The 26,282-nt window shown below is 42.5% G+C and overlaps 4 protein-coding genes across 8 annotated transcripts in view; 1 reads left to right on the forward strand and 3 right to left on the reverse strand.

The window, feature by feature from the left end:
- The window catches only part of reeld1 (reeler domain containing 1), a 4,284-nt gene extending 1,252 nt beyond the window's left edge, over positions 1-3,032 (reverse strand). Inside the window, exons 1-4 of the mRNA XM_083521179.1 lie at positions 1,979-3,032; positions 1,627-1,852; positions 1,386-1,504; positions 1-1,264 (exon numbers count right to left, since the gene is read on the reverse strand). The exon at positions 1-1,264 is cut by the window's left edge and continues 185 nt beyond it. Coding sequence (XP_083377305.1) covers positions 1-1,264; positions 1,386-1,504; positions 1,627-1,852; positions 1,979-2,195 — 1,826 coding nt within the window. The 5' untranslated portion in view covers positions 2,196-3,032. The remainder of the gene's footprint in view (positions 1,265-1,385; positions 1,505-1,626; positions 1,853-1,978) is intronic.
- Positions 3,033-4,364: 1,332 nt separating this feature from the next.
- otud4 (OTU deubiquitinase 4) lies at positions 4,365-16,336 on the forward strand. 2 transcript variants are annotated; one of them, XM_083521446.1, is made up of 20 exons: positions 4,365-4,644; positions 6,239-6,322; positions 6,432-6,482; positions 6,726-6,772; positions 7,307-7,379; positions 8,064-8,145; positions 8,241-8,403; positions 9,131-9,185; positions 9,317-9,440; positions 9,601-9,665; positions 9,783-9,883; positions 10,058-10,167; positions 10,277-10,433; positions 10,521-10,641; positions 10,759-10,822; positions 11,110-11,165; positions 11,257-13,180; positions 13,265-13,432; positions 14,007-14,047; positions 14,309-16,336. In XM_083521446.1, exons 1-20 carry the CDS (start codon positions 4,498-4,500, stop codon positions 15,203-15,205), a joined length of 4,530 nt encoding a protein of 1,509 aa, XP_083377572.1. In that variant the 5' UTR covers positions 4,365-4,497; the 3' UTR covers positions 15,206-16,336. The 2 variants fall into 2 exon arrangements, with proteins under 2 accessions (XP_083377572.1, XP_083377573.1); XM_083521447.1 differs by having other exon boundaries at positions 8,241-8,397.
- A 232-nt stretch (positions 16,337-16,568) lies between these two features.
- Positions 16,569-22,344, reverse strand: abce1 (ATP-binding cassette, sub-family E (OABP), member 1). Of its 3 annotated transcripts, none has more exons than XM_083521476.1 (18): positions 22,185-22,344; positions 21,001-21,131; positions 20,820-20,905; positions 20,496-20,593; positions 20,133-20,250; positions 19,761-19,898; positions 19,618-19,687; positions 19,369-19,465; positions 19,191-19,280; positions 18,974-19,095; positions 18,633-18,854; positions 18,490-18,549; positions 18,291-18,349; positions 18,074-18,184; positions 17,845-17,987; positions 17,606-17,728; positions 17,407-17,518; positions 16,569-17,140 (listed from the first exon to the last, which is right to left on the reverse strand). In XM_083521476.1, exons 2-18 carry the CDS (start codon positions 21,101-21,103, stop codon positions 17,093-17,095), a joined length of 1,800 nt encoding a protein of 599 aa, XP_083377602.1. In that variant the 5' UTR covers positions 21,104-21,131; positions 22,185-22,344; the 3' UTR covers positions 16,569-17,092. The 3 variants fall into 3 exon arrangements, with proteins under 3 accessions (XP_083377602.1, XP_083377603.1, XP_083377604.1); XM_083521477.1 differs by having other exon boundaries at positions 22,169-22,310; XM_083521478.1 differs by lacking the exon at positions 22,185-22,344 and adding an exon at positions 21,474-22,014 and having other exon boundaries at positions 21,001-21,200.
- A 305-nt stretch (positions 22,345-22,649) lies between these two features.
- Positions 22,650-25,852, reverse strand: LOC310715209 (uncharacterized protein). 2 transcript variants are annotated; one of them, XM_083521521.1, is made up of 8 exons: positions 25,627-25,852; positions 24,652-24,848; positions 24,423-24,491; positions 23,717-23,891; positions 23,579-23,646; positions 23,415-23,474; positions 23,189-23,320; positions 22,650-23,094 (listed from the first exon to the last, which is right to left on the reverse strand). In XM_083521521.1, exons 1-8 carry the CDS (start codon positions 25,751-25,753, stop codon positions 23,077-23,079), a joined length of 846 nt encoding a protein of 281 aa, XP_083377647.1. In that variant the 5' UTR covers positions 25,754-25,852; the 3' UTR covers positions 22,650-23,076. The 2 variants fall into 2 exon arrangements, with proteins under 2 accessions (XP_083377647.1, XP_083377646.1); XM_083521520.1 differs by lacking the exon at positions 22,650-23,094 and having other exon boundaries at positions 23,113-23,320.
- Positions 25,853-26,282: the final 430 nt, after the last annotated feature.

Consider the following 26,282-nt stretch of genomic DNA (forward strand, 5'->3'; position numbering starts at 1 on the left):
TGTGATGCAGTGAAAGTATGTATGGGAGTGTGTGATGTGGTGGGAGTGTGTATGGGAGTGTGTATGGGTGTATATGATGCAATAGGAATGTATGTGGGAATGTGTATCGCAATGGGAGTGTGTTTGGGTATGTAAGTAGGTGTGAATGATGCAGTGGGAGTGTATGCAGGAGTGTGTGATGCAATATGAGTGTGTATGGATGTGTGGGATGCGGTAGAAGTGTGTGTGGACATGTGTAATGCAATAGAGTGTGTGGTTGTGTCTGTGGGTGCGTAAGATGCAGTGGGAGTGTGTATGGATGAGTATGTGGGTGTGGGTGATGTGGTAGGAATGTGTGTGGGTACGGGCATTGCAGTGGGAGTGTGTGTGGGTGTGTGTGTGGGTACGGCCATTGCAGTGGGAGTGTGTGTGGGTGTGTGTGATGCAGTGGGTGGGTGTGTGGGTGTGTGTGATGCAGTGCTAGTGTTTGCTGGTGTGAGTAATGTAGTGGGAGTGTGTGTGCGTGTCTGAGTTTGTGCAGGTGTGTGTGATACAGCAGGTGTGTGTGATGCAGTGACAGTGTGTGTGCGTGTCTGAGTGTGTGCAGGTGTGTGTGATGCAGTGCGAGTGTGTGCAGGAGTGTGTGATACAGTGAAAGCATGTGTGAGTGTCTGAGTGTGTGCAGGTGTGTGTGATGCAGTGAAACCGTGTGTGGGTGTCTGAGTGTGTGCAGGTGTGTGTGATGCAGTGAAAGCGTGTGTGGGTGTCTGAGTGTTTGCAGGTGTGTGTGATGCAGTGGGAGTGTGTGTGGGTGTCTGAGTGTGTGCAGGTGTGTGTGATGCAGTAGGGGTGTGGGTGGGTGTCTGAGTGTGTGCAGGTGTGTGTGATGCAATACGAGTGTGTGGAGGTGTGTGTGATGCAATGCGAGTGTGTGGCGGTGTGTGTGATGCAATAGAAGTGTGTGTGGTTGTGTGTGAAAAAGTAAGAGCCTGCGTGGGTGTCTGAGTGTGTGCAGGTGTGTGTGATGCAGTAGGGGTGTGGGTGGGTGTCTGAGTGTGTGCAGGTGTGTGTGATGCAGTAGGGGTGTGGGTGGGTGTCTGAGTGTGTGCAGGTGTGTGTGATGCAATGGGAGTGTGTGCAGGTGTGTGTGATGTAGCGAGAGTGTGTTTTATTAGTGGCCGAGGTTTTAGCATGCTGTTGTGTGATGTGTGTGTGTGCGTGACTGGTGTAGTGGTGTTTGAGTAATCAGTGTGTGTGTGTGCAGAAGTGTGTGTTTGTGTAGGTTCTGAGTTTGTTAGAAACACCGGAAGGAAAAAAATCAACAATGTAATTACAAATGTTGAGTCCAGTGTTTAATATTAATTTTTGTATTGGATCATGTGATGAAAATCCCTGGGGTGTGTTACCTGAGACCATCCTGATCTGTCCAGCATCAGGTTCAGTAGGAATCTTCCGTGTCCCATCATGCACCACGGCTGAATGGATCCGAGTCCAGTAGACGAAATAGGAATGGACCACTGTGATACTGAAAAGAAAACCCAGAACCGATCAAAAAATACCAGATAACTTAACAGTGTTAGGATGGATTTTGTGTGTGTGTGTGTGTGTGTGTGTGTGTGTGTGTGTGTGTGTGTGTGTGTGTCTCACTAAAATCTCAGGTCCCCACTCGGCTGAGCCGGGGCTCTCCAGGTGAACGACAGGTTCCTCTTCAGTAGCTTCTCGGAGTGTGTGACCGTGTCTGCAGTAGACAGGCAGGAGAGAGTGTGTGTTCCTGGAGGGTGGAGTGTGAACTGGCCTCTGACCACACGGTCCTCCGTTACAGAGCGTGCATGAAGGAGAAGACCCATAAACGCTCGAGAGCTGCGTACACTTACTGAAAAACGCACACACACATACAAACACACAAAAAAGAAGGATGTGCCTGTATGGTGTACAGCACTAATGTGTCATATTGTGTGTGTGTGTGTGTGTGTGTGTGTGTGTGTGTGTGTGTACATACCTGTAAGTGTGTGCTGTGGCAGATAGACCATGCGGCTGGTGTGTATGGTCACTGCAGTCGCTGAGTGTGTGTGCTGCGAGTGTGCGCTGATGTGGCCAGGCTTCATGTTCATGCAGGTGGCTGTTGAAGCTCCACGTGAAAAACACACACACTGTGCCGGCAGCACACTCAGACACACGCACACCGTCAATGCTGCTGTCAGCAGCTTCATCTGCATCCTTACACACACACACACACACACACACACACACACACACAGACTCACACAATAATGTTATTTGTGATAAATATGCTCTTTGCTCTCTACAGTACATTTTGATTCACATTTTTGAAAAAGAAAAACAAAATTACGGTAAATAATTGATTCATTTTCTAATAACTGCATGTCCAACGTGTTTTATTCCTTTTAAACACAGAAATTTGGTCAATAATTTTTATTTAAGAAATACTTTTTATCCATTTATAGTTACAGTTATTTTCATGTTCTCACCTTCCCAGTTACAGATATATTTCCTGTCATATTACTAAGAAACCACAATGTGTAAACTGATCTGTCATAAAGATGTTAAAAAAAACATCCTTTTAGAGCTTTTACCTCTGTCACCTCTGACTGGTACAAACGCAGACACTGGAGACTTCTTCTGTACATGTTAAATAAAAATCTCTTTACAGAAAACGTAACTTTAACCATAGAAACCGTTACATTCAATTTCAGGTTGTTGCTATAGAAACGATACCGTAGTAGACCCTAAACCTGCCAAAATCTTCTGATCAATCAGATTCACGATGGAATAAATATTTTATTATAGTTTTGAATTGAACTTACCTCAGAGGTAGCGAGTGTCACTGTTTCACTGGATCTCTCTGTCTTTGATTTTTCTCCTGGTCTCCTGGTGTGTTTTTCAGGACCAGGATGTGTAACAGCTGCTGGACAGGAACCACATCCTCATCTATATTCCACTAATCCCTTCTCTCTTTTCTGTGCGTTTACACACACACACACACACACACACACACACACACACACACACACACACACACACACACAAACACACCACAAAAGCCTATGACGATGAAATGTACTTAGACTGATATTTTGCCTGTAGTTTATCTTCTTTAGCTCCTTGCTGCTATATATATATATATATATATATATATATATATATATATATAATGTTAAACAAATAAACTTGGAAGTTATGATACACTTGTGTGTGGCCAAAAGTTTGTGCACCCCTGACCATCAAACCAACATATTTATGCTTTTTTGAACATCTCGTTCCGTATTTATTCCTCTTCTGTTTGCCATTATAATAAGCTCCACTCTTCTTGGTAGGCTTTCCACTAGATTTTTAAGGGAACGTGGTTATGGAATTAGTGATCATTCAGCAAGAGCAATAAGGAGACCGCATACTGATAGCAACGGTTCCAGTGTCAGAGGTGTTAATTGTGACTGACGAGATCTCAAGATCTTTCTAACTTCAATGTCCTCAAAGAGCTCGCTTTGTGCACACCTCCATGGAGGTCAGTGGGGTTAAGGTCAGGGCTCCTTGTAGGGCCCTTGTGATTTTTCACTCCAACCTCAGTGTCCTCACAGAGCTCACTTTGTGCACACCTCAGAGTTGTTCAGTGGGGTTGTGGAGGTCAAGGTGCCTTGTAGATCACTCAAGATCTTTTACTCCAACCTCAGTGTCTTCACTGACCTCGCTTTGTGCACCCAGTCATGCAGGAACAGTGTTAAGGTCAGGTTTTCACATGCTTTTGGCCATTATAATGAAGAATTTTGTGAGTGCAGTGAATCAGATGTTCTGGTGGATGTTTCATGTTTCTAAGGGCATTGATGATTTTATAGTGAACTGTGTTGAATTTAATTCTTTCTGCTTATTTTTTATTTAACAATGGGCATTGTCCCAAAGCAGCTTTACAGGGATAAACAGGTTATAAGGTTGGAGTGTGTATAAGTTTAGTGCCTATACGTTTGTTCCTAATCATTATAAGTTTATCCTGAATTAGTGATCCAGTTGTGACCAGGAAAAACTCCCTATTGATCATTAGAAAGAAACCTTTAGAGGGACCAGACTCAAAACAGAACCTCATCCTCAACACCGAATGTCCATTCATTATGGTTCCAGGTGTGTATTTCAGGGAAAGGTGACAGAGTACTGTTCATTGTTGAGGGGACAGAAGTGTTCATGGTCCTGAACCATTCTAGCACACTGATGATCATTACAGTCCAAATTCATTTGAGTTGCTCAGTAACTTCATGGATCATCAGTTCCGGGAGGTTGATTTCCAGCTCAGTGGCTTTTCCCCCCACAATTTCCTCCATCTGTGAATCTTTCCTTTATCCACTATCGCTTCAGCGAAAACGAAACTAACTCCTTGATCTCAGTGGGTGTGTACGCGCGCGCGCGTGTGTATGTGCGCGCGCACGCGTCTGCTTTATATGTTCAATATGTAGGTGATAAACGGTCAAGTTTCCAGGACAATCAGACACTTTTTTGTGCAGTTGTCTCGTCATGGAGAGTGGCGCAGGAGCAAACACGCAGCAGGGCGAGGAGAAGTGTGTGGAGCAACTCATGGACGAGTACCTGAAAGCGAACGGACTCTACCGCAAGAAGATAGCCAAGGACGGCTCGTGTTTATTCCGAGCCGTGGCTGAACAGGTCAGTCCAAAACAATCACCCAAACGACTCCAAAACAACCACCATCAAACCACTTCTGCTTCTCAAACTCTACTGCTGTCGCGTGTAGAAAAACAACTCCATCTCTCAGCACGGCTGGAACACCAACCACCATTAGCAATGACGCCTTGCTAGCTTCAGGGCTAGCACACACACACACACACACACACTTCGCTAGTTACAAGCCCTGGTTTTAGAATTCACTTTATCTTCACCAGATATGTTTAATTTAATTTATTTATTTTGTATTAGCTTTCAATCATGAGTGTTTTTTAGGCTTGTTCTTCTCTCTGTGTTCTCAGAAATCCCCAGCGTGTACCATGACTGGCAAATTAGCTTACTAGTAATGTTAGCAAGTTACAACTCAAAAATGTTGACAGCTCAGTTTAGCTTAGCAATGAAGCCAACCTGTGAAGCCAACCTTCTACTGAAAGTTCAGAGTTATTTATCAGGAAAATGAGGTTGCTATACAAATAGAAGTGAATATAGTGGTTCTTGGAGGGGTTTGGAGTCATAACTTCTGCATGTTCTCCTGTGAGGACTAAGTTATACAGTGTGGGTTTGGTTAAATACATAAGAAAATTGGTTTGTTTTTACAAGTTATGATCTGCTGTACATTTTTTTTTAAGGTAGTAAACTTCAGGATATTATTTTCAGCACCTTTTCCTAAATTAACAAATTAATCCAACAAAAAAAAACCCAAATAAGATCAGGCTTTCATGGCGGAAACGAAAGGTTATCTGTGGCCATTGAGTTTATTCAGGGTTTTATAAAGATGTCGGAGATGCAGAGAAAACCATAAACCCTGCTAACTTCTGTTTTGGGTTTTTACGATGATCATTCATTTTATTCTCGGAGCTTGTCGGTTTACATGACCTTTTATGGAGTTTAGGGGGCGTGGCATGCAAATGTGGTGTGTTAGAAAGTGATTTGCATACAGATTTGCATATTGCATATGTAGCGATGTGTCAGCACCACTTTGGATCCCAGACAATAGACTTTGAGGATAAACAACCTTTTAATCAGTAATCAAAAAATAACATTCTACAAATGCTGTTTCTGGATCATTGAACATTTAAAGGCTCAGGTTTGGAGGAGTTGGTGTCGAATCTAAAATGTACTCGGATGTTGAGCTAATTTATGGGTTGCTCAGGAGCTCCTGGTTCCACAACTCCAATTAACTGTATTAGACTGTAGAGAGGATATTATTCACTCCTCAGTGTTTGTAATGTTTTAATGGTTTATAATCATGAAAACGTTGATAAATGAGGTCTGTTGATTCATTAGTAGATGAATTACTGAAGTTGGGATTTACCTGTTAAAGGTGCGTTATACTTGCACAGTGAAATTCTGTCTTGGCATATCTCAGCGATGTTCGGAAGCTGGAGTCCGAGATTAGGGTCAGCAGTGTTACAGAGCCTCTGGAGCACGGAGGAGACATGTACATTTTAGTCAATAATCTTGCTTTCCAATACAAATCTTATTTTAAATACAATGGGCGTGGCCTACAGTGGGTGGCGCAACAGATTTGTTTTGTGTGTGTTTGTATGTTCATCACCTGTGTGTCGTTTCTCAGGTGTTGCACAGTCAGGGTCTACACACCAGGGTCCGCGCGGAGTGTGTGAAATACCTCAGACAGAAACGAGACCTGTACGAGTCGGTGTGTGAGCCGTAACCCTTCTCATTGTTTTAATACACTTTTTTAATGTGTGTGTGTGTGTGTGTGTGTGAGAAATGAAACACATCTGAACTGTTTTGTGTGCATTTAGTTCATCGAAGGTGATTTTGAGGAATACCTGCAAATGCTTCAGGATCCTCAGGTAACCCAACAAGTTAAATATATTAAACCCTATTCTATTTATTAGGATATTTTATATACTACATAACATATAACACTTTTATATTCAGACCAGTGTTTAGATTTTGTCATTTGTTCTGTTTGTACTTTTTTCTTTAATATTCAGCCTGTAGGAGATGTTTGTGATTATTTTCACTTTTGCTTTTAATAATGCCAAGTCACGCCAAATGATTTGCTCTTGCTCTGCTTTCTCTCCTGTCTCTAGAGCTGGGTTGGACAAGTGGAAATAAGTGCTTTGTCTGTTCTTTATAAGTAAGAAGAGTTTACCTGTTCTTTGTCCACACACCTGAAATTCTTACAGATTTTGAAACATAAAAAATAAAATTTATGATAAATGTGTTATTTGGTTTTATACCACAAAGCTTTAAATATGTCATTCTGATTGGTCAGACAGTGGAACTGCACAGCCGTGGAAGTAGTCCCGGCTATGAGCCATATCACATGTTTATATTAATGTGCACATTTTAATGATTTAAGTGATGCGTAACATTTATGGAAGGAGTCTCCAGTGTCAGTGCTCTATAAGTACAGAAGTTAAGTTTTCACAGACCTTTAGGACAGAGGAGTTTTTTTTTTTTATTGTATTTATTTTAATTAGGTAATTAATTATATTTTAGGATGTGCTGTTACACCGGACGTGCCGTGACATGAACTCGTAACCATCCCAGTGTTCATGATTTTCCCATAACAGCACAACACTGCTTTGTTTTTTATCTTCTTCTATCCCAACATGATGTCAACATCCTATACTTATGAGTCCTTATTTTTAATGTTTCTTTTTTCTAGGCATGATTTTATCATCTATCAGATCCCTGGAGAACCTCCTGTGAACATTACGGAGAACGGCTACCCTGATAAGGTTTGCACCAACATCCAGAAGATTTGCTGGCGAATATGTGTGTGTGTGTGTGTGTGTGTGTTTGTGATTTGTTTAAATAATTAAAACATATTTAAACAATGATTGATTAAATGTAACTTTTGAGCACAGAGGGATGAAAGTGTTGAACTGGTAGATAAAAACTTCTGCCTCTGTATACGGTGATATTTTAGCTTTAAGATCACCAACACTGTGCAGAGAGAGGAACTGTACAAGATTTGCTAAATTAGAGTTGCTACATCACGTGGTGATATGACATCTGTAACATCTCACTGGTTCTGGGGTTGGAAGACAGCGATGACAGGCGATGGTTTAACAGACAGCTTTTATTTTTCATCCCTTTTGGCCCTCGCTTTCCTTTTCCTCATACTCACACCGGCACACGCCCACTCACGGTAAAGCACATCTTTCCTCGACACATGTCCAATGCGTAACCCGCACACACTCGCTTTCACCTGGCAAACCCCCCCCCCCTCTCTTTCTCTCCATCAACTCTGCCCAGTATCTCTCTCTCTCTCTCTCTCTCTCTCTCTCTCTCTCATGTCCATGTCCTGTTTATTAGCATAGTCTTTTTTCTCCTTATGTTATGGTTTGTATGGTATTTTATGCAGGTTTAGGTGATACTGAACCATATTTAGTTGTTAATTAATTGTTCATTTTTTTCAGGTGCTTCTCTGCTTCCTCAACGATAACCATTACGACAGCGTTTATCCGATATCTTCTATCAAAAATGCTGCTGTGTGCCAGTGTGAGTGTCACATCCCGTTCACCTGTCACTTCACAATTCAAATCAAATATCCATCTGTTCAATCCAAAATCTCTGTGTGTGAATGTGTGTTTCAGCAATCCTGTATGAGCTGTTGTACGAGCGTGTGTACGGTGTGGAGCGCAATGTGTTAGCGCCAAGCCTGCGGGAGTCTAAAGCAAATAACGAGAACATCGAGGCGGCGGAGCGTGAGAGCAGCGGAGACTCCGACCAGGACGAGGGAGAGGATCCCTGGTCTGTGTGTGTGTGTGTGTGTGTGTGTGTGTGTGTGTGTGTGTGTTTACTGCTGCTGTAGTCATAGACCAGTTTGATACACTCATTGGTTCTTTATCACGTCGTCTTGGCGAGTTTCCATCATCGTCACTGTTTTATTCAGGAGGGATTTAACGTTTTGTCTGATTTCTGTTAAACCATCAGTGACTATTAAAATGGCACGATCATAACTAGAGGTCGACATTCATCAGATTTGGAACTGTTGGCTATCTGCAAAAATTCATACAGATAGTTTTTCCGGGTTGCGTCTGCACAGAGAAGGTCCGATGTCATTATACAGTAGTACGTCTCTAGAGGCGAATCACTGATGCCACGTGTCTGTTTTGGCACGAGAGACTGCACTCTGTCTTGAAATTATTGAAATGTAAATTTTTTGTAATAAGGTTCAGTACTACTTTTTTATAGTTTTTTTTTTTATTATTATTATTGTTTTATCCAGTATTCATTTAAAAAAAAACTATTTGTAGATTAATCTGTTTTCTGCAAGTACGATCCAACCTCGCTATTGACATCAGTAAACTCTACTATCCGTCGACCTCTAACCGTAACATTTCTTATTTATTCATTTATAAACATCAAAAAAGTTGCTCAGAGAACCATTTGTGTAGCCCTGAAGATAATCAGATTCATTACAACTTTAATTGGAAATAAATTTGAAAGAATAGCCACCATAAATGATGTGTGTCTTCATCAGGTCCAGTGAAGCTACAGCAAGGACGGCTGGTGTGAGCAACAGGACATCTTATAAGGTGCATGCATGCACGCGCACGCACACACACACACACACACACACACACACACACACACACAAACACACTTGTATCCCATATTAGTTTAGATTTTTTCTAAAAGTTTTTCTCTTCAATCATTTCCACATCAGTGTCGTGGGCGGGGCCAAACCAGAGGAGTAGGGCGTGGCCGCCTGCCTCGTGTGGTGCAGGATTCTCTAAACCCCTCCTACTTGAGGAATGTGCAGTATAATGTGTGGTTGCGCTCAAAACAAGGTGCGTTTAAAAAAAAAAAAAAAAAAAAAAAGGTGTCTTTAATGAAGTGATAAACATTGCACTTATCTACAGGGCACATAGTGTGTGTGTGTGTGTGTGTGTGTGTGTGTGTGTGTGTGTTGTACTGATTAAGGGTTTTTTTTTTCTTTTTGCAAATCAGCTCAGCAGAGGAGGGATTTCTGCATGGCAGCCGGGATGCATTACAAGGCTGGAGACAAGTGCCAGGTGTGTATTAGAACAATGTCGTTAGAAAAACATCACTTTTTCTCTCTCTATTTTTTTCTTTTTCTGTGTTTTCCCTAAATGTCTGGCTCTGGAAACTGAAAAATCTCTCTATCTAAGGTGCGGTTGAATAACACCGACCGCTTCTACAGTGCCTACATTCAGGACGTCAGCCCTGACGACGGACCCGTCGCCGTCTTTATAGAGGAGCTTGGACAGAAGTACGCCTTTGCTTTTTAAGGGTTTTACAGGCTTGCACTCATCACAACCTTTTTTTTTTTTTTTATTATTAGCATCAAAATTTCAATTATTAAGCACAAATTAATGTTAAATGTTACTGTATATGGAGAAAAAATCTATATATTTATATGGGGTGTGTGTGTGTGTGTGTGTAGATACAACGTTCCATTGTGGAATCTACGTACTCCTTCAGAAGACGCCTGGTCTACAGTGACGGAGAAAAACAAAAGACACACTGCATCCAGCAGCAGCAACGGTCCCACAGGTGGGACTAATCAACTTAATACCTTTTTAATATTTTAGCATTAAGTAGGTACAGAATGGTCCATCTTTTAAGTGCTCAGTGGGTCCAAATGTCGTCTGCTTGCCCCCAGAGCATGACACCAAACCTGGGAAGAAGCCCATGAGGTCCATGTCACATGGTCCATCAGCAGCATCCCCAGGCTCTGCTCCTGGCACTCGCATCCAGCAGCAGCATTCTTGGCCTTCACATTCCACAGTAGAACCACAAGGAAAGAACGGTAGTAGCAGGTTGGTTTTACACTTGAATACACAATTGACCACCCACACACACACACACACACACACACACATATTACAAGAACTGTGTGGTTGTAGGAGGAGTGACCAGGGCGCAGGTGGGTTGTGTGCCTCACCTGTAGGGGAAAACGAAGACTTGCTGCTAGAGCTCCTGAACAAAGACGAGGAGAATTTCCCGACTCTTGAAGCCAGCGCACAGGTAGAATTGTTTTTATTTTTTGTAGATAAACACACAATTTGATTCTGAGGTGTCCTGAAACCCTTTCTGTAGTTTATAATTGCAATATTTGATGTACTCTCGTAAATGTGTGTTTAGGCTGCTAGTGTTGAGGGGAGTAGAAGAGCCGAGAAGAAAGGCTCCCGAAAGAAAGTCAGCACAGGTGAGTTAAAGGAAATAAAAATATAAATTTGGATCTCAGAAACAGCTTCTAAATTTCTCTTTATCTTCTCTTTCCAGAACTGGGTTAATTTTAGACAAAAAATATGATGAGCTTTTCCTTTCCCACATAACTTTTCTGTGTTGGTGTAATAAAAAACTCAATAGCATTCCTCCAACAAACTTTTCTCCACATACACGAGCTTGTAGAGTGAAATGATTACTGATTTTTCCCCTTTCATGTAAGTTGATTTATCTGATTTTACAGGAAGTTTAAATTTTTTGTTTTAGATACCAAAGAGCAATTTCCGAACCCTATTCCCAAACCGGAAAAAGAAGAACAGGTGGTAAGTTGTTCAGAGTTATGTGCGTAGTGCAGGTTCATTCATTGTACCATAATATTGTTTAATCTCTGTTTTTTGCTCTTTTCTGTTTTAGAAGAAAGGTTCAGTGGGTCCAGACCAAAGAACATCTTCCTCTAAAGAGAAACGAAACCCTAACAAACCACCTTCTAACTTACCTAGCCCTTCAGCTTCAAAATCCACAAAAGCTTCCCTGCTGTCCACAACAGCACCTGCTCGAGTTCCTTACAAACCCTTTTCTTCGCTGCCCGCTTGCATTCTCCCCAGCCAGTCTCAAACTGCCCTCGTTTCATCTGCAAGATCTCAGAATTCTGTCCAGACTACCCCCAAGTTATCTCCAACTGCTCCTGCTCCATCTACAAGATTCCCAGATTCTTTGCAGATTACCTCCACCAAGTCTGAGATTGCCCCAACTTTATCTGCAAAACCCCAGGATTCGTTCCAGACTACCCCCATGCAGTTTTCAACTGCCTCTGTTCCATCGACAAAACCCCAGGATTCGTTCCATACTACCCCCATGCAGTCTTCAAAACCCCAGGATTCGTTCCAGACTACCCCCATGCAGTCTTCAAAACCCCAGGATTCGTTCCAGACTACCCCCATGCAATCTTCAAAACCCCAGGATTCGTTCCAGACTACCCCCATGCAGTCTTCAAAACCGCAGGATTTGTTCCAGACTACCCCCATGCAGTCTTCAACTGCCTCTGTACCATCAACAAAACCCCAGGATTCGTTCCAGACTACCCCCATGCAGTCTTCAACTGATCCTGCTCCATCAACAAAACCGCAGGATTTGTTCCAGACTACCCCCATGCAGTCTTCAACTGATCCTGCTCCATCAACAAAACCGCAGGATTTGTTCCATACTACCCCCATGCAGTCTTCAAAACCCCAGGATTCGTTCCAGACTACCCCCATGCAGTCTTCAAAACCCCAGGATTCGTTCCAGACTACCCCCATGCAATCTTCAAAACCCCAGGATTCGTTCCAGACTACCCCCATGCAGTCTTCAAAACCGCAGGATTTGTTCCAGACTACCCCCATGCAGTCTTCAACTGCCTCTGTACCATCAACAAAACCCCAGGATTCGTTCCAGACTACCCCCATGCAGTCTTCAACTGATCCTGCTCCATCAACAAAACCGCAGGATTTGTTCCAGACTACCCCCATGCAGTCTTCAACTGATCCTGCTCCATCAACAAAACCGCAGGATTTGTTCCAGACTACCCCCATGCAGTCTTCAACTGATCCTGCTCCATCAACAAAACCGCAGGATTTGTTCCAGACTACCCCCATGCAGTCTTCAACTGATCCTGCTTCATCTACAAGACCCATAGTTTTGTTAGAGAATACCTCCTCAGTATCTTCTCATTGTTCCACCACTCAGTGTCTAACTGGGCCTAAGCCTATCCCTGTTACAACAGTCTCATCACCCAGGAACTCCCCCCGTGACACAGATTCGACTTTTGTAGTAACTACCGCTGTGTCCTTGACCCCAGAAGCTGTTACCACCCTTATTGCTTCTCAAACAACCACAACCACAGCTCCATCTGACCCTGTACCTACCCCATTATCTCACCTCTTGACCTCTCAGACTGCTCCTGAACCTTCTCATGCCCTTTCCCAAAGTACCTCAGCAACCCCCCAGGACCCTGTCCTCACATCTAAAATTACTTTTGCTGCTGCAGTGCCTTGTTCAACAGATGCTCCTGCTGCCTTAAAAACCCCTGAATCAGCTGCTGTACCTACTCCTGCCCATGTCTCCCACTCTATTAACCCTCCCGCTCAACCAGCTCTTTCTCCTGGCCCTCCCTACCCTGTTGGGTTTGGTCATCTACCTTATCCACCCTACCCCCCTTATACAGCTGCCATGCCATCTTTATCGCCAAACATACCTGCCCCCATGCCAGATCCTTGTCTTCCTCCTGCTGTCCCAACTCCACCTTTCTCTCATGCTACAGAGTCTTACTTGTATGAACATACGGTCTCACCTGTTGCAGGTATGGTCCTCTTTGAATGGAAGTGTGGAATTTAATACTCTCACACCTGAGCAACCGATTTGATTAATTTCTGCTTAATTTCAGCAAGTGCTGGAGGTGCCTTAGTGTCTGATCCCCCACCAGAGTCCTCCATCACTTTTGAGCAGCTTTGCCAGGAAAGGCTTTATCCTGGTTTTCCCCAGAACGAGAAAGGTGAACCTGTCCAGACCCCACTCTTCTCTGACCACAAATCTGGAAAAGATCTGCCAAATGGTACCTTTTTGTTTTTTTTTTAATCTGCTTTACTGACAACTAGAGGTTGGCCGATAGTTGATGGCTGATACCAATATCGAGGTTAGATCGTACATTCAGAGATCCATTAATCAACCTATAGTTTTTAAAATGGATACGTATATATATATATATATATATATATATATATATATATATAATTCCAATAGTACCAAACTTTTAAAAAATAAGTTCAAAAGAGCAAAAAAATAAACAAAACAGTACTGAATCAGTAAAATGTGCTAAATGTGATAAATATTAATATATTAATAAATAATGAGGAAAATTAAACATGCAGTTATAAAATAAGTAAAACTCCAAACGCCACACTTCTGCTGTATTATGACACCTTCTTAGCCACTCCAGCAACCCGGAAAAACTATCGGTATGGATTTTTGCTAATATTTCCAGCAATCAATATGTGGAAGATCACAGAATGGTTAAAGATCATACAGCAGCTCTAAAACGAACATTTGCACCTTTTTCATAATTTACATTCAACTCTCTTTTACATGTTGCTCTCATTTGACTCTAAACACTTCTCTGTTGCTCCCAGATACAAGCGTTCTTCGATTCTTCTTTAACCTCGGAGTTAAGGTAAGGACGTCTTATTATAATTTTATTAAAGTCTTTTTACTTGTTCCCTAGTTCTCTGTAAATGTAGTTGAATAACTTAAAGTTAAATTTTAATAATAAATTTGAACAGGTGCCAGGGCACAGGTGGTATCTGTAAGTGTACTGCCAGGGAGATGCAAGATTGAGTGGAGACGGATTTGTAGCTTGGACACAGTAAATGCAAGATTCAAAAATCGAATCTGCAATTGGCTAAAGCTTGTTTTTGGTTGATTTTACCCGCAGGCCTACATGTATCAGATGTTGCCCCCGCTCACTTACCTGGCACCACTAGTCCAGGCCTACCAACACACGCCACTTAACATCTCTCCTTCGCCTGGATCATGGCAACCAGAAAACAACTCTAGACGGATTTACTCTTCCCCTAACCCTTCCCCTGCCAGGTCTGCTCATTTTGAAGTAAGAGGTGTTCCTTCGTCGATGGACATTGGGGTGTTCGGTCATCCTTCTTTGCCTATGCAGATGTCGTTGCCTGTTGTCTCTCATCCCACTGTATACGCAAGTATGTGTTCAGTGCCCCCTGCTGGTCCATCACTGCAATATTCCGCTCCTCAGCATCATTCTGTGCCACCACCTGGACTTTACAGTATGGAAATGCACAGGCCAACAGTGCCACCAATAATGGAAGGAGGTCAGGGGGTTCATAGTTCTATGACTGCACAACTGGAGAAAGCATTTTGGGCAGGTCAAAACCAGCATCATTCAGAAGGTGGAGACATCAAACCAGGGGTTGTTCCTGTGACTGTAGAGATACAACACAGCAGTGGAGGGCAGAGTAAAGGGGTGGAGCCGACATTGCTGGCCAATGGAAACAGACAAGAGATAAGTGTTGGATTCATAGGACCGCCGTTAGAAGGATGGAAGACGGAGTTCGGTACTGATCCCAAAACTGTGCGGAGCTACCAGAGCCCGTCGTACAGATCAGGAAGTAGGCAAGGCCAGAACGACCGAGGAGGATACAGGGGCCGTGGCACACGTGAAAGGAGAGAGAATACAGGTTGGGTAAGACACGATGGCCAAATGCCCTACCACAGAGGATCCGGTGGTAGAAGCAGGGGGCGGGGCTACACTAACACCAGAGCCACAGGGTACCCAGGTGGCCATTGTGCACCAGAAAGCTGACAGTCGCTTGGTTTTCTTTTGCTACCGATTCTCTTGGAATTTTGTGAGGTGTTTGTTTTTAAAACCTTTTTTTTTTTTTTTTTGCTGCTGTGTCTTCTGAGAAGGGCGTTTCCACTATGTATTTATGTATATTAAAGCCGTGTGTGAAAGATAGAGATGAACTAATTATGAACGTAAACATTCAACCTCATCGTCTGAGGATGCGAATGTGACGAGCTTTCGTTTACTGGACGCTTGAAACTTGACTTGCTTTCGTGGCCTTTTGGAATCAAATGAATCATATCAAAGAAAATGGCATCAGTTCATGACCTGCATTTGGCTACATATTTGGCTACGTATACTGTACATGTGGTGTTTTTTGTGTGTTCAAATGAAATCTGAATTACTCAGTCCTTCACCTCTAAATAGCGTCGTTCACAATGTTTTATGTTTTGCTTCCTGAATTCTGCTTTTAGATTCAGAAAAGGCTCGAGCTGGAGCACTGTGTTTATTATTATATAGGAAAAGAACAGCATTTGCACATCATCCCCACTGTAACCCACCAGGAGCCACATTCCAAAATCTACAGTGTAAATATTCAAAGTTGTAGTTAATTAGTAAAAATCTCACAAATTCACGTCCATCAGAACGTCTTATCTACAAACATGCAACCCGAACCCTGTAGCTGAACACTGGAATGTTACGATGTGCGATTGTGTAGATCTACCAGCTTTTTGCCAACGGTGATGTGGTGTAAAGCGATTCTTTTTGCCCTGATTACGCTTAAACACGTACGAATCGAGTTTACAATTGAATGATTTTTGTTTTTGTGTGAATTTCTATGCTGTTGTCTGTACATGATTCATATCTTCCACCTTATGATGCATTTTCTCATCCGAACGTGTTTTCGGATCAGGAGACAGATTTGTGTGAATTACGACCGCAAGGCTCCGTGTTTTACCTGCTGAAAGGTGGACGTTGCGTCGGTTCTCGTGTAGTGCCTTAGACTTTATTTGGCGTTAGTTTCTGCACTTGTGCCTTCTAAAGAATGCGTTTTATATCGAGTGCCTGTATTTATCACAACCAAAGATGCAAATGGATGCAAATTTTTTTTTATAGAAAACATTAATAAAGAGATGTCTGTTTCTCTCACATGGTCTGGGATCTTTTTTTTTCTTCGTTTGCTTCTTGATAATTGAGGTTTTGGGGATCTGGGGATTCTCAGGGTCACTCTTATCAGATTAGCTTTACTATTAAAGCTCCAGGAGATACAGCAGAGACGATACAATCGTCCTCCTGCACCTCAAATCAGCATCTTCAGGCATGGAGCTGCACAGCTTCCCCAAATCTCAGGGAAAGGTAATAAATTTCATCTTCATACCAGTTAAATTCATCATTTAATAAGATGCATCATGGCATGATGATTAAAATATTTTAATCAAACTATACACTTGTTTGGCGTGGTGTGTGTCTCACTCACTCGGTGACCAGAAAAGAAAAGAAAAAAGCAGTGATTAGATTTATTATTGGTCACCAAAAAAAAAAATGTTTTTTTTTTTTTTTTTTTACGTTTACACTTTATATTTTTTTTATTTTAATAGTGGCCTCTCGCCTCCGCTTCATCTCCCTCCTCTACACGGACCGGACACGTGAAATACATGATGGCCGCCGGGTTCATTTCCTGTTTGTCGCTCAGCGATCCGGTCTGTGAAGAGGATGATGAAACGAAGGGAGAGGAGGATGAATAAACTGTCGTTTATTGGACCTGCTGGACTAAATGGTGGTGTTGAAAAGTAGGCGGTGTTTCTTCCAGGATGATGTCGCACGTCTGGAGAAGGCGTGGCCTAATGGAAGAAGACCGAGTTTGGGGGATTTTTTTTTGGTTTAGTTATTTGAGGAATGGACACTTCAGTCATCCAGGAAAAAGTAGTTGCCGGTTTTCTTCTGATCCACGTCCTGATTAAGAGTAAAGGAAAAAATGACAGGAGTTTAAATAACGTTCAACATGATAGTGATGTAAAGCATTAAATATCTTATCATGTAGAATATGTGGTTTGTTTCACAGGACAAGAGCGAGTCCAGCGATCCGGCTCGGTTTAACCAACTCCATTTGATTTGCCTGGAAATGTTCTGACATCATCTCACTCTCAGCCTTCCAGAGCATCGGCTCACAACCCTGGAGCCAAGACGTCTAACTTCTTTACGTGTGCTTGCATTCTCACCTTGATGGAGTGGAGTTTGTTGATTCTTGGTCTGAAGTTGTTTGGGTCTCTTCTGAAGGTGATCTCCAGTTGTGCCAGGAACTTATTCATACCAGCCAGCAGATTCTGTGGCCTGTCACACACACACTACATTACACTCCTTTCATATCTAGAAAGCGTTCACTTCTCCACGTGAATGTGTGTGTGGTTTAGTTCATACGTGTTGGCGCAGGTGTTTCTGGAAGGAATGCCGTCGAACACGATGACTCGGTCCGCCAGATACGTGGCCATGATGAAGTCGTGCTCCACCACGAACGCGGTTTTCTTGGCGTGCAGGATAAATCTGTTAGGAGAGGAAACGTAGTTAACACAGTAAACCAGACGCTTCACTGGTGAGTGTGTCCTGAAATAAACACACAATTTGGCGTGAAAAAGCTGTAAGAAGTTTTGGCGCTTTACCGCTTGATGACTCGGGCGGCCATGAGACGCTGCTCGGAGTCCAGGTACGCTGACGGTTCATCGATCAGATAAACGTCGGCTGGTTTACCCAAACACAGAGCCAACGCCACACGCTGCAACTCACCCCCAGACAGATTCTGAACCTGCACGCACACGCACACACACACACACAATGAATTTAGCTGAATAGTAAATGCGCAGTGTCTGTCCACTCGCAGCGGTGACTTACGTCCTGGTCGATGATGCTCTCTATCTGCATGGGCTTCATGACGTCGGTGACGAACTGGGGGTGTGTGTAGGCATCTCGGATCTTATCGTGGAGCAAGGCACGAACGCTGCCCTAAAACACACACACAATAGAATCCTTGGTGTGTTTGCCAAAGTTGTGTGACATTCAGTGGGGTGTTTAGGTCAGAGTGCAGTGTGTGTGTGAAGGTCAGACTCACTTTAAACTTGGGGCTGATCTTCTGAGGCTTGTAGCTCACGTTCAGAATCGGCACGTCACCTGGGGCACAGAGCAAAACACACACACTTTAGTTTCACAAAACTCTCAGCAGATTCTCTCTTCTGATGAGTGAAAGAGATGAAACAGATTTGACAGAATGGTTCCTACCACAGAGTGTGTGTGTGTGTGTGTGTGTTTACCTCCTCCGTCAGGTTTCAGGCCTCCAGCCAGCAGTCTGATGAATGTTGTTTTTCCAGTCCCTGAATAGAGAAACGCTTATTTAAATGTCATGATTTGAATATATATTACAGACGATATTAAATTGTGATCCTCTTCGTCTCACCGTTCTCCCCGAGCATCACCATGATCTCAGAGTCTGTGAACTCTCCCTCTGTGATGGTGAGCGTGAAGTCCCCCATGCTCTTGCACATGTTGGGGTACTGATAGCGGCACATCTTCTTCACCTCCTCCTCGGCTGCCGTCTCGGCTACTTTGAACACCAGCGAGGTCTCGCGGAAACGCAGGTTTTCCGTCGGCACGTAGCCGTCCAGGAAGATGTTAATACCTGCGGAGCGATTGGAGTGAGTCCACTTACTGTGCTGACAGATACAAAGCTGATCCCATATGAGAAAAAATGTGGGGGGTTAGATCGGGTAAAGGGTGAAAAAGTGTGAAAGTGTTTACCTTCTCGGACACTGAAGGGCATGGTGACGACTCCGTAGGCACTCGGTACGCCGTACAGGCAGCAGATAAAATCAGACAAGTAATCCAGCACACTCAGATCGTGCTCCACTACGATGATGTACCTACATACACAGATCATTACTGTACTCGTTTCTACATTACTAGTGATGTCATACACACGTGTGTGTGTGTGTGTGTGTGTGTGTGTGTTGCAGACCTGTCAGGTGAGATGAGAGATCGGATGGTGATGGCAGCTCTCAGCCTCTGCTTCACATCAAGATAACTGGACGGTTCATCAAACATGAAACTGGACAGAGAGAATGATGTCAAACTCCAGAACAAACCAAAAAGGTGAAAAATTTTATAAATAAATAAAAATATAAAAAAACACGTACATGTCTGCTCTCTGGATGCAGACGACAGCGCATGCGAATCTCTGCAGCTCTCCTCCAGACAGGTCCTCGACATTGCGATCCCGCAGGTGCAGCAGATCTGACCAATCACAGCACAGCAAAGCGCGTTTGAATATCAAGATTGCCAAATGTTCCCTACATAGAGGTCGTATACATGTGGGCGGGGCTTTAAATCTTTCACAGAGCAGTAGGTTATAATCTAGAAGGTAAGTCGAGATGATATAAACGCACCTAGCTGCCCACACACGATCTGCTCGGTCTTAGTATCATCTTTCCTGCTCAAAATGGAACCTACTGACCCCTACAGGCAGAACACAGAGTTACAACAAAGCTCTGCTGTGATGCTGTAACTGATGGGGAAACTTCTACTTTACCTTGACGGTTTTAGGGATCTGGTCGACGTATTGCGGCTTTACGATGGCCTTGAGGTCGTCCTCCAGGATCTTGGTGAAATAGTTCTGCAGCTCAGAGCCTCGGAAATAAGCCAGGATCTCCTGCCAGTCCGGAGGAGCCTGCAAACGCACATACACAGCCCTTAGTAAATCTCTTTTACAGAGTTAGTTCAAAATGTTGTATAGAAATCATTAATATATATTGCATGGATGTTTAATGCTATAATTATCCTAATCCTGGGGCTGGACCAAAAGACCAAATCCAGTAGCTTTTTAAGACAATGTCCCTGATTCATCTATAAACAACAATAAAGACAGACAGGAAGTTTTCGATACGTTGGATACGTTACTCACATCGTATTTGCCCAGGTTAGGTTTCTGCTTTCCTGCCAGGATTTTAAGAGCCGTGGATTTCCCAATCCCGTTAGTGCCCACCAGCCCCAACACCTCTCCAGGACGTGGAATGGGCAACCTGGCACAGGGACACAGCTGAGTTACACACACACACTCTCATGTGACCAAATAATGGCTGAAAGCACCAAAAAGTCAATCCTGATGAAATAAACCTGTTCTAGAGAACACTTTCTGAACTTTTAACTTGTATGTATTTTTCTTTAAAGTCCCGCCCACTAAACACCTGTAACTATTATTATGATTATTCATTTCTGTCCACTGAGGAGATCTAGTCAGTATATCAGGGCATCCTCATGTCTTTACCTGTGCAACTTGAAGGAGTTGGCACAGTATCTGTGTGTGGTCTCCTTCTCCAGGTTACTCGGCAGGTTTACGATAGACAGAGCACCAAACGGACATTTCTGAAAGAAAGAAAAAAAAGTGTTAAAACACAGCAATACGTGTCTTCCAGCTAAGCAGTGGTGTGTGATGATTCTTGTAGATGTTCTACAACGTTAAATGTAACTTTAACGGAATAAAAAACTTTTCACCGTTTCTAATTAATTGATCTGTCTGTGTGTGTGTGTGTGTGTGTGTGTGTGTGAGAGAGAGAGAGAGAGAGAGAGAGAGAGAGAGAGAAAAAGAGACCTTGATGCAGATGCCACAGCCTATACACAACGACTCAGAGATCCACACGATCTTACACTGAGGCGTCACTTCGATACACAGCTTCCCTGCACGTGAGACGCACAAACGTGTTCAATGCAATTGTAATAAAGATTAAATCTTAGTGCGTTCGTGTGCGTTTGTGTGTGTGTTTTTCTCGTACCCATGCGCACCACAGGACAGCTCTTCTTACACTCCTGCCTGCATTTCTTCGGCTTGCACTTGTCTTGGTTGACGATAGCGATACGCGTGTTCTTGTCGGCCATCTTGCCGCCGCTGTTCTTCTAAGACGAGCTGGAAATAAAGGGTTCAGGATCACTTGAGTGTCTGTGAGGGTGTAACTGCAGATTTCTGAGTCGCCTCCTCAAGTGATGGACAATAACATGGAAACCGTCTGCCACACACACACACACACACACACACACACACATGATGCTGGATAAATGGATGAATAGAGCGTTATAGATAGACAGAAAGATGGCTGTATAGACAGAAAGATAGAGCGTGATTAAAAGATATACACAGCTAGAAAGAACAGACAATTTCAAGGATGTAAACAATAAGATCTGTGCATGTCTGGTCCATGACATTTCCGGTGTCTAATTTTAAAGCATGGAGCTGTCAAAACCAAAAGACTGATGACTATGTTGAACTGTTTGGACGGTGATGCTGTTTATCTCAGACACAGGGAATGATAGATACAGATAGAGATATGACTTCAGTTAAAATCGGGTTTTAACAGTGTAATGATGAAAAACAGGAGGTCAGTGATGATGAACTGGTGAATGAATGACAGAACACTGACAGTTCAGTTCCAGTGCATGGCCAGAACACGTCACATTTTATTAAACTAAACATCTCCCAGACATCAGACATTACATTATCGGCGCGCGCGCTGTGAGGTTGTTAACTACACAACTAACGGATTCGCGAGTTCTTTTATGGCTTAGGAATAAATTAACAATGTATATCATGATTACAAACACAAATAGTCAATACAAATAACGGTTCTACAAGCGCGGACAGAAGGCCTCGTGAGCCTGGCACTGCCAGTTGGGGTGGAGTTAGCTTATCTAACTTAGCCATACGGATAGATAGATAGCATAGCATTAGCCGAGCATAAGATGACATGAGATCGGACTGCCAGTTATGTGTCTAATGCACAGCGGCGTGTGTGTGTGTAAATAGAAACTGCTCAGACAGCGATATTGCTACAGTGCATGATGCTCAGTCAAGTAGGTGGCGCTAGCCTAGCAACGTGGCTAATTCTCATATTCACCCTGCCCTGAGACATACGGCTGTTTATTAAACACAAATAAACAGTTATTTACAATATTACTGTCTCACCCCGGTGTCCGCGGAGACTATGGAGGCTTGATGAGGCGGGAATATGTGGTTAAAACCCCCTGCGCATCAACCAACGTGCTCTACACACGGAGGAGCCGGCAGGTAAAAAGATGGCGGAAAGGAAGCGTGACGTAATCTCACATGCGACAGAGATAAGAGAAGCGTTACGTCATCGGTGTGCGACATACACTCTAAGCGCTTGTTTTCTATTAAGTAAATGTTACAAACCTAAACTATGTACATGTTCATATTTATTCGACTTGTTTCTAAAATATGCACCATTAAAAACCAGTGTTATTAGGGATATAAACACATTCTTGTTTCAGATGCGGAAAAAAACAGATCTCAACCACATGAGCATGAGTCTTAGTTGTTACAATTAGTCTATTGAATGCATATAATTATTGAAAACATTGAATATCTCTTTCAGGTGTTCTTTATAAACTACAAACCTGAAACATATAGTGGGTGTGGGAACATCTTTTATTTTTAAACCCAGTGTTTCTCATTCTCTTCTTCTCAATGCATTCCTTATATAAAGAATATGGCCAAAGAAGTCACACTTCTGAATCTGTTCTCTTTTCCATACATGTAGAAGCACACAGTTGTGTAGTTCCAGTGAAGGGAAATACACCGTTCCAGGATGCCAGTGCCCCTGTGCACAACGCCAGCTCCAGTGTGTTAAGATTGGATTGGATGAACTCAAATGTTCTGACTTCCTCAGACCTACTAAACACCACTGGGATTAACTGGAACACAGAGGGAAGCCCAGACCTCTTGGAATAAACAAACAGTATAGTGTTCATGTAGGTTTACTCTTGCAGGTAGATTCATCCACGCAGCCTCATTTAACCAGTTATGTTTATTGTAAAAACATACGTGTTTGTATGTTTTATTGATCTTCTCCAGTCTTTGAATAAAGAAAACAAATTTCGGTTAAACCAGAAAAAACAACAACAAAAAAGTTTTGATATTACAATTTAAAGCTTCATCTGACTGCTTACTTCTTCTTTCTCCATTTTCTTTATTTCAAGCTCCAGTTTTCTGATTTTCAGCTTTGTGTATTGGAGATCTGCCTTCCGAACTTCTAGTTCTTGAAGCAAATATCGTTTATATATGCAGTTGACATCTGCTTCCTTTAACAGAATTAGATCAAAGACAAAGTAGTTGTGAAGAAGCAGTAAGTGTGTAATACACGTGTAATTAAACGCACGGATCAGTAGCACGCACCTGTTCTGTTGTTGTGGAGTGAGCATGAGGTGTGTAAAGGGTTTGTGTGCTTTGATCATTCTGTAAACATGATAAAAAAAAATCACTGCATTCGTTCATGACTTCGACAAACACTGATGATTATTGCTACGAGTCCTTATGGCAGTGGTGCATAATGTACTTACACTTTTTCTACCCAGCAACTGCTGAGACAAAGGAGGATCCAGAAGTGTCTGGACGTTTCCCACCACCACTGCAATACAATGCACTTTTAAGTTTATAAAAATAAGGGATTTTTGTAAAAGTAATGAGTGATGCTCTACCTCGGAAATAAGGCTTAGTTTCCTCTGGAGCTGTCGTCTCCTCTATCGTTGTAATTATGGGAATCCCGTTACATTGCTGTAGGTCTTCCTTCATCACTGGATATAGATCTTGTGAAGGACAGATATCTTTAGCAGCAGGAGCATTATTGACTAAAACCTTGACTGGAACCGATTTCTGCAGATACACAGACAGGAGTTCAACTCCGAAAAAGTCTCCCAGTAGATCTGGATTTTTCTTTTATATGGTGTTTAAACCATAGCTGTAATAGTAATAAGTCAGCTTAGTGTTTAAGCATTAAGGCTTTGCTCTGTTCAAACCAGCTGATGATTTCCCAAACTGGAAAAGTTTCTGTAATATCAGATTCCTGTTTCTGACTGGCACAAGTCAACTCCACGTGATGATCTCACAGGTTGACATGAGATGCTTTTCTGCTCACCATGGTTGTACAGAGTGGTTGCTAGAGCTTGCCTTGTTATTCTCTTTCAGCAAGGTTTTTCCTCACACAGATCTACCCAACCAAGTGCGTTTTGCTCTCTGTATTAACTGTATCTCTTTATCCGGGTTTTGTGGTGCTGCCACATGATTGGCTGTTTTGCATCACTGTGCGAAGTGTATACGCATTGAATGGCCAGCAAGTGTCTGTATAATCATTAAATACAAAACAACCTCCTGAAGAAGTGTATTTTAAAGAGTCGCCACCAATACCTTCACCGCATGCAACCCCAACATCGCCGTCTTGCTGAAGGAAGTCTGACAGCGCTCACAAGACTTCACCTGAAATAAGAGTGTAATCAATGCCTACATATTAATCAATTTATTTTGGCACACAGATCAATATATTACATATTAGTTTAATGTTTATATGATGATAGTGTGATCTCTTAGCTCTTGCAGTTTAAATTCTTCTCAATATGATTAAAAGCTCAGACCCTACCCACTCTGTTACATCCTTTATAAGCGTTGGCCAGAAGTAGCCTTCGATGACCTTGTTTCTGGTGCCCCTCACACCGAGATGGTTTCCCGTCTCGCTGTTATCATGACACTCGTTTAGGGCGAAACTTTTTTCCTCTTCAGTCATGACCACCAGGCGCATGTACGTTTTGTTGGGGCCGAGATAATACAGTCGACCATCTGTTAGGAAATGAAATAAATCTTCTATCACGTCTTATAGAACTGTTATTAACAGTTATAGAACTGAGTGTTTATAGCTTGTGTAATGGTGAATCAGGGTGTAAAGTGAATGTCTCTCTTTAAAGTAATAGCTGAAGGTGTAATAGTCAACATTCTAATTACAGAGTATTAAAAATAACGTGGAAATATGTGTACGCTACGGTTTGAGCACGAGTGTACTCCTTGACTGGGATGTTTGTATTTTAGATTGGCCTCTTCTCAGTCACGGGGAATTACAGGGACATTTCCTGCATGTTGACAAAACTGTAACTTAATTTTCCAGTTTGTCCACGTGGGCGTAAAAGCTGTTTTATGACGATCCTTGATAATACTAACTAGAACTGCTATACGTTCACGGGGGCGGGGCTTTGTGTGCATGGGTGGGGATGTGGGCGGGCTCAAGAGATCAAACAAATTCTATTCATCTCTTGTCATTTAACCCCGTGATGAGTGTTAGCAGGAAAGTAATTTGAAGAAGAGTTGAGTGAGTTTTATACGGCTTTCACACAATGGAAGGTGTGACTTAACTTTATTCACTTCTAATAATTAACCAATTAATGAATTATGATTTTTCACAAATGACCTATTGCACCTGGTGCAGTTCAGGTGAACACCTCGCACTTTAAGAACATGTCACACTCAGGAACCAGTCTGATGAGTCTAATGAGTGATGTCCTGCAAAACTACTCTGTTTTTTCTTTTTCCTACTGCACACGTGAACACATCACTCTGTGGATACCTTTGATGGCGAATTTGTCGCTGGCGCGGCGTATGTCGCTCCTCACCCTCCTGTTGCAGTCTGGTTCAAACTCTCCGTGCGCGAGGTATTTCTGCACCATCTGATAAAACTCCAGCGTTTTCATCATTGCGGCTACCAGATCCGCGTCTCCTGCCGTGCTCGATTTGCGCGAGCGGTGTCTCTACTGCGCACGCGCAAACCTCTTTCCCTTCCCCTTCCCCCTTATCCGCCGCACATGCGCAATAGGCCTGACGTGGTCAAACTCTGTGCCTTTTACTGTAGCACAAAACAACCATTTTATCAAAAATGACAATAAATCCATTATTTAAAATATTATGATAAATAACTTGTCTGGCTAAAACTTTTACTTCCTTGACCATACATTTTAAATTAAATTGTTTAATAGTACATTTAGACCAGTATAATACTCAATAATACCTTGATCCAGAATTGGATTAATACCTTTTATATTTTATTCCGTTTTAAAATCACTAAAACATCAATAAAAGTTACATTTATATCGTAATTAATGTTAATATACTTATTATTTTTGCAAATATCTTTGAAATGAAAAAACACGGACACATGATATCTTGTAAATAAATACATGTACACATATAAAACCTGTTCTGATCTTATTTGCAGTGGTGGACAGT

Source organism: Silurus aristotelis, assembly GCF_946808225.1.
Source record: "Silurus aristotelis genome assembly, chromosome: 19".
Taxonomy (NCBI): domain Eukaryota; kingdom Metazoa; phylum Chordata; class Actinopteri; order Siluriformes; family Siluridae; genus Silurus; species Silurus aristotelis.

What these genes read in the sequence shown, in the direction of transcription:
- otud4 (XM_083521446.1), top strand. Translation starts at nt 4,498, where the DNA reads ATGGAGAGTGGCGCAGGAGCAAACACGCAGCAGGGCGAGGAGAAGTGT. An exon ending in GTGGTTGCGCTCAAAACAAG is followed by an intron (nt 9,441 to 9,600) that starts GTGCGTTTAAAA and finishes TTTGCAAATCAG; the next exon opens with CTCAGCAGAGGAGGGATTTC. An exon ending in ATAGAGGAGCTTGGACAGAA is followed by an intron (nt 9,884 to 10,057) that starts GTACGCCTTTGC and finishes GTGTGTGTGTAG; the next exon opens with ATACAACGTTCCATTGTGGA.
- abce1 (XM_083521476.1), bottom strand. Translation starts at nt 21,103, where the DNA reads ATGGCCGACAAGAACACGCGTATCGCTATCGTCAACCAAGACAAGTGC. An exon ending in AACTCCTTCAAGTTGCACAG is followed by an intron (nt 20,251 to 20,495) that starts GTAAAGACATGA and finishes TCCCTGTGCCAG; the next exon opens with GTTGCCCATTCCACGTCCTG. An exon ending in ACAAACTCCACTCCATCAAG is followed by an intron (nt 17,141 to 17,406) that starts GTGAGAATGCAA and finishes ACTCTTAATCAG; the next exon opens with GACGTGGATCAGAAGAAAAC.
- LOC310715209 (XM_083521520.1), bottom strand. Translation starts at nt 25,753, where the DNA reads ATGATGAAAACGCTGGAGTTTTATCAGATGGTGCAGAAATACCTCGCG. An exon ending in CGACAAATTCGCCATCAAAG is followed by an intron (nt 24,849 to 25,626) that starts GTATCCACAGAG and finishes ATTTCCTAACAG; the next exon opens with ATGGTCGACTGTATTATCTC. An exon ending in AGTTGCTGGGTAGAAAAAGT is followed by an intron (nt 23,475 to 23,578) that starts GTAAGTACATTA and finishes TCATGTTTACAG; the next exon opens with AATGATCAAAGCACACAAAC.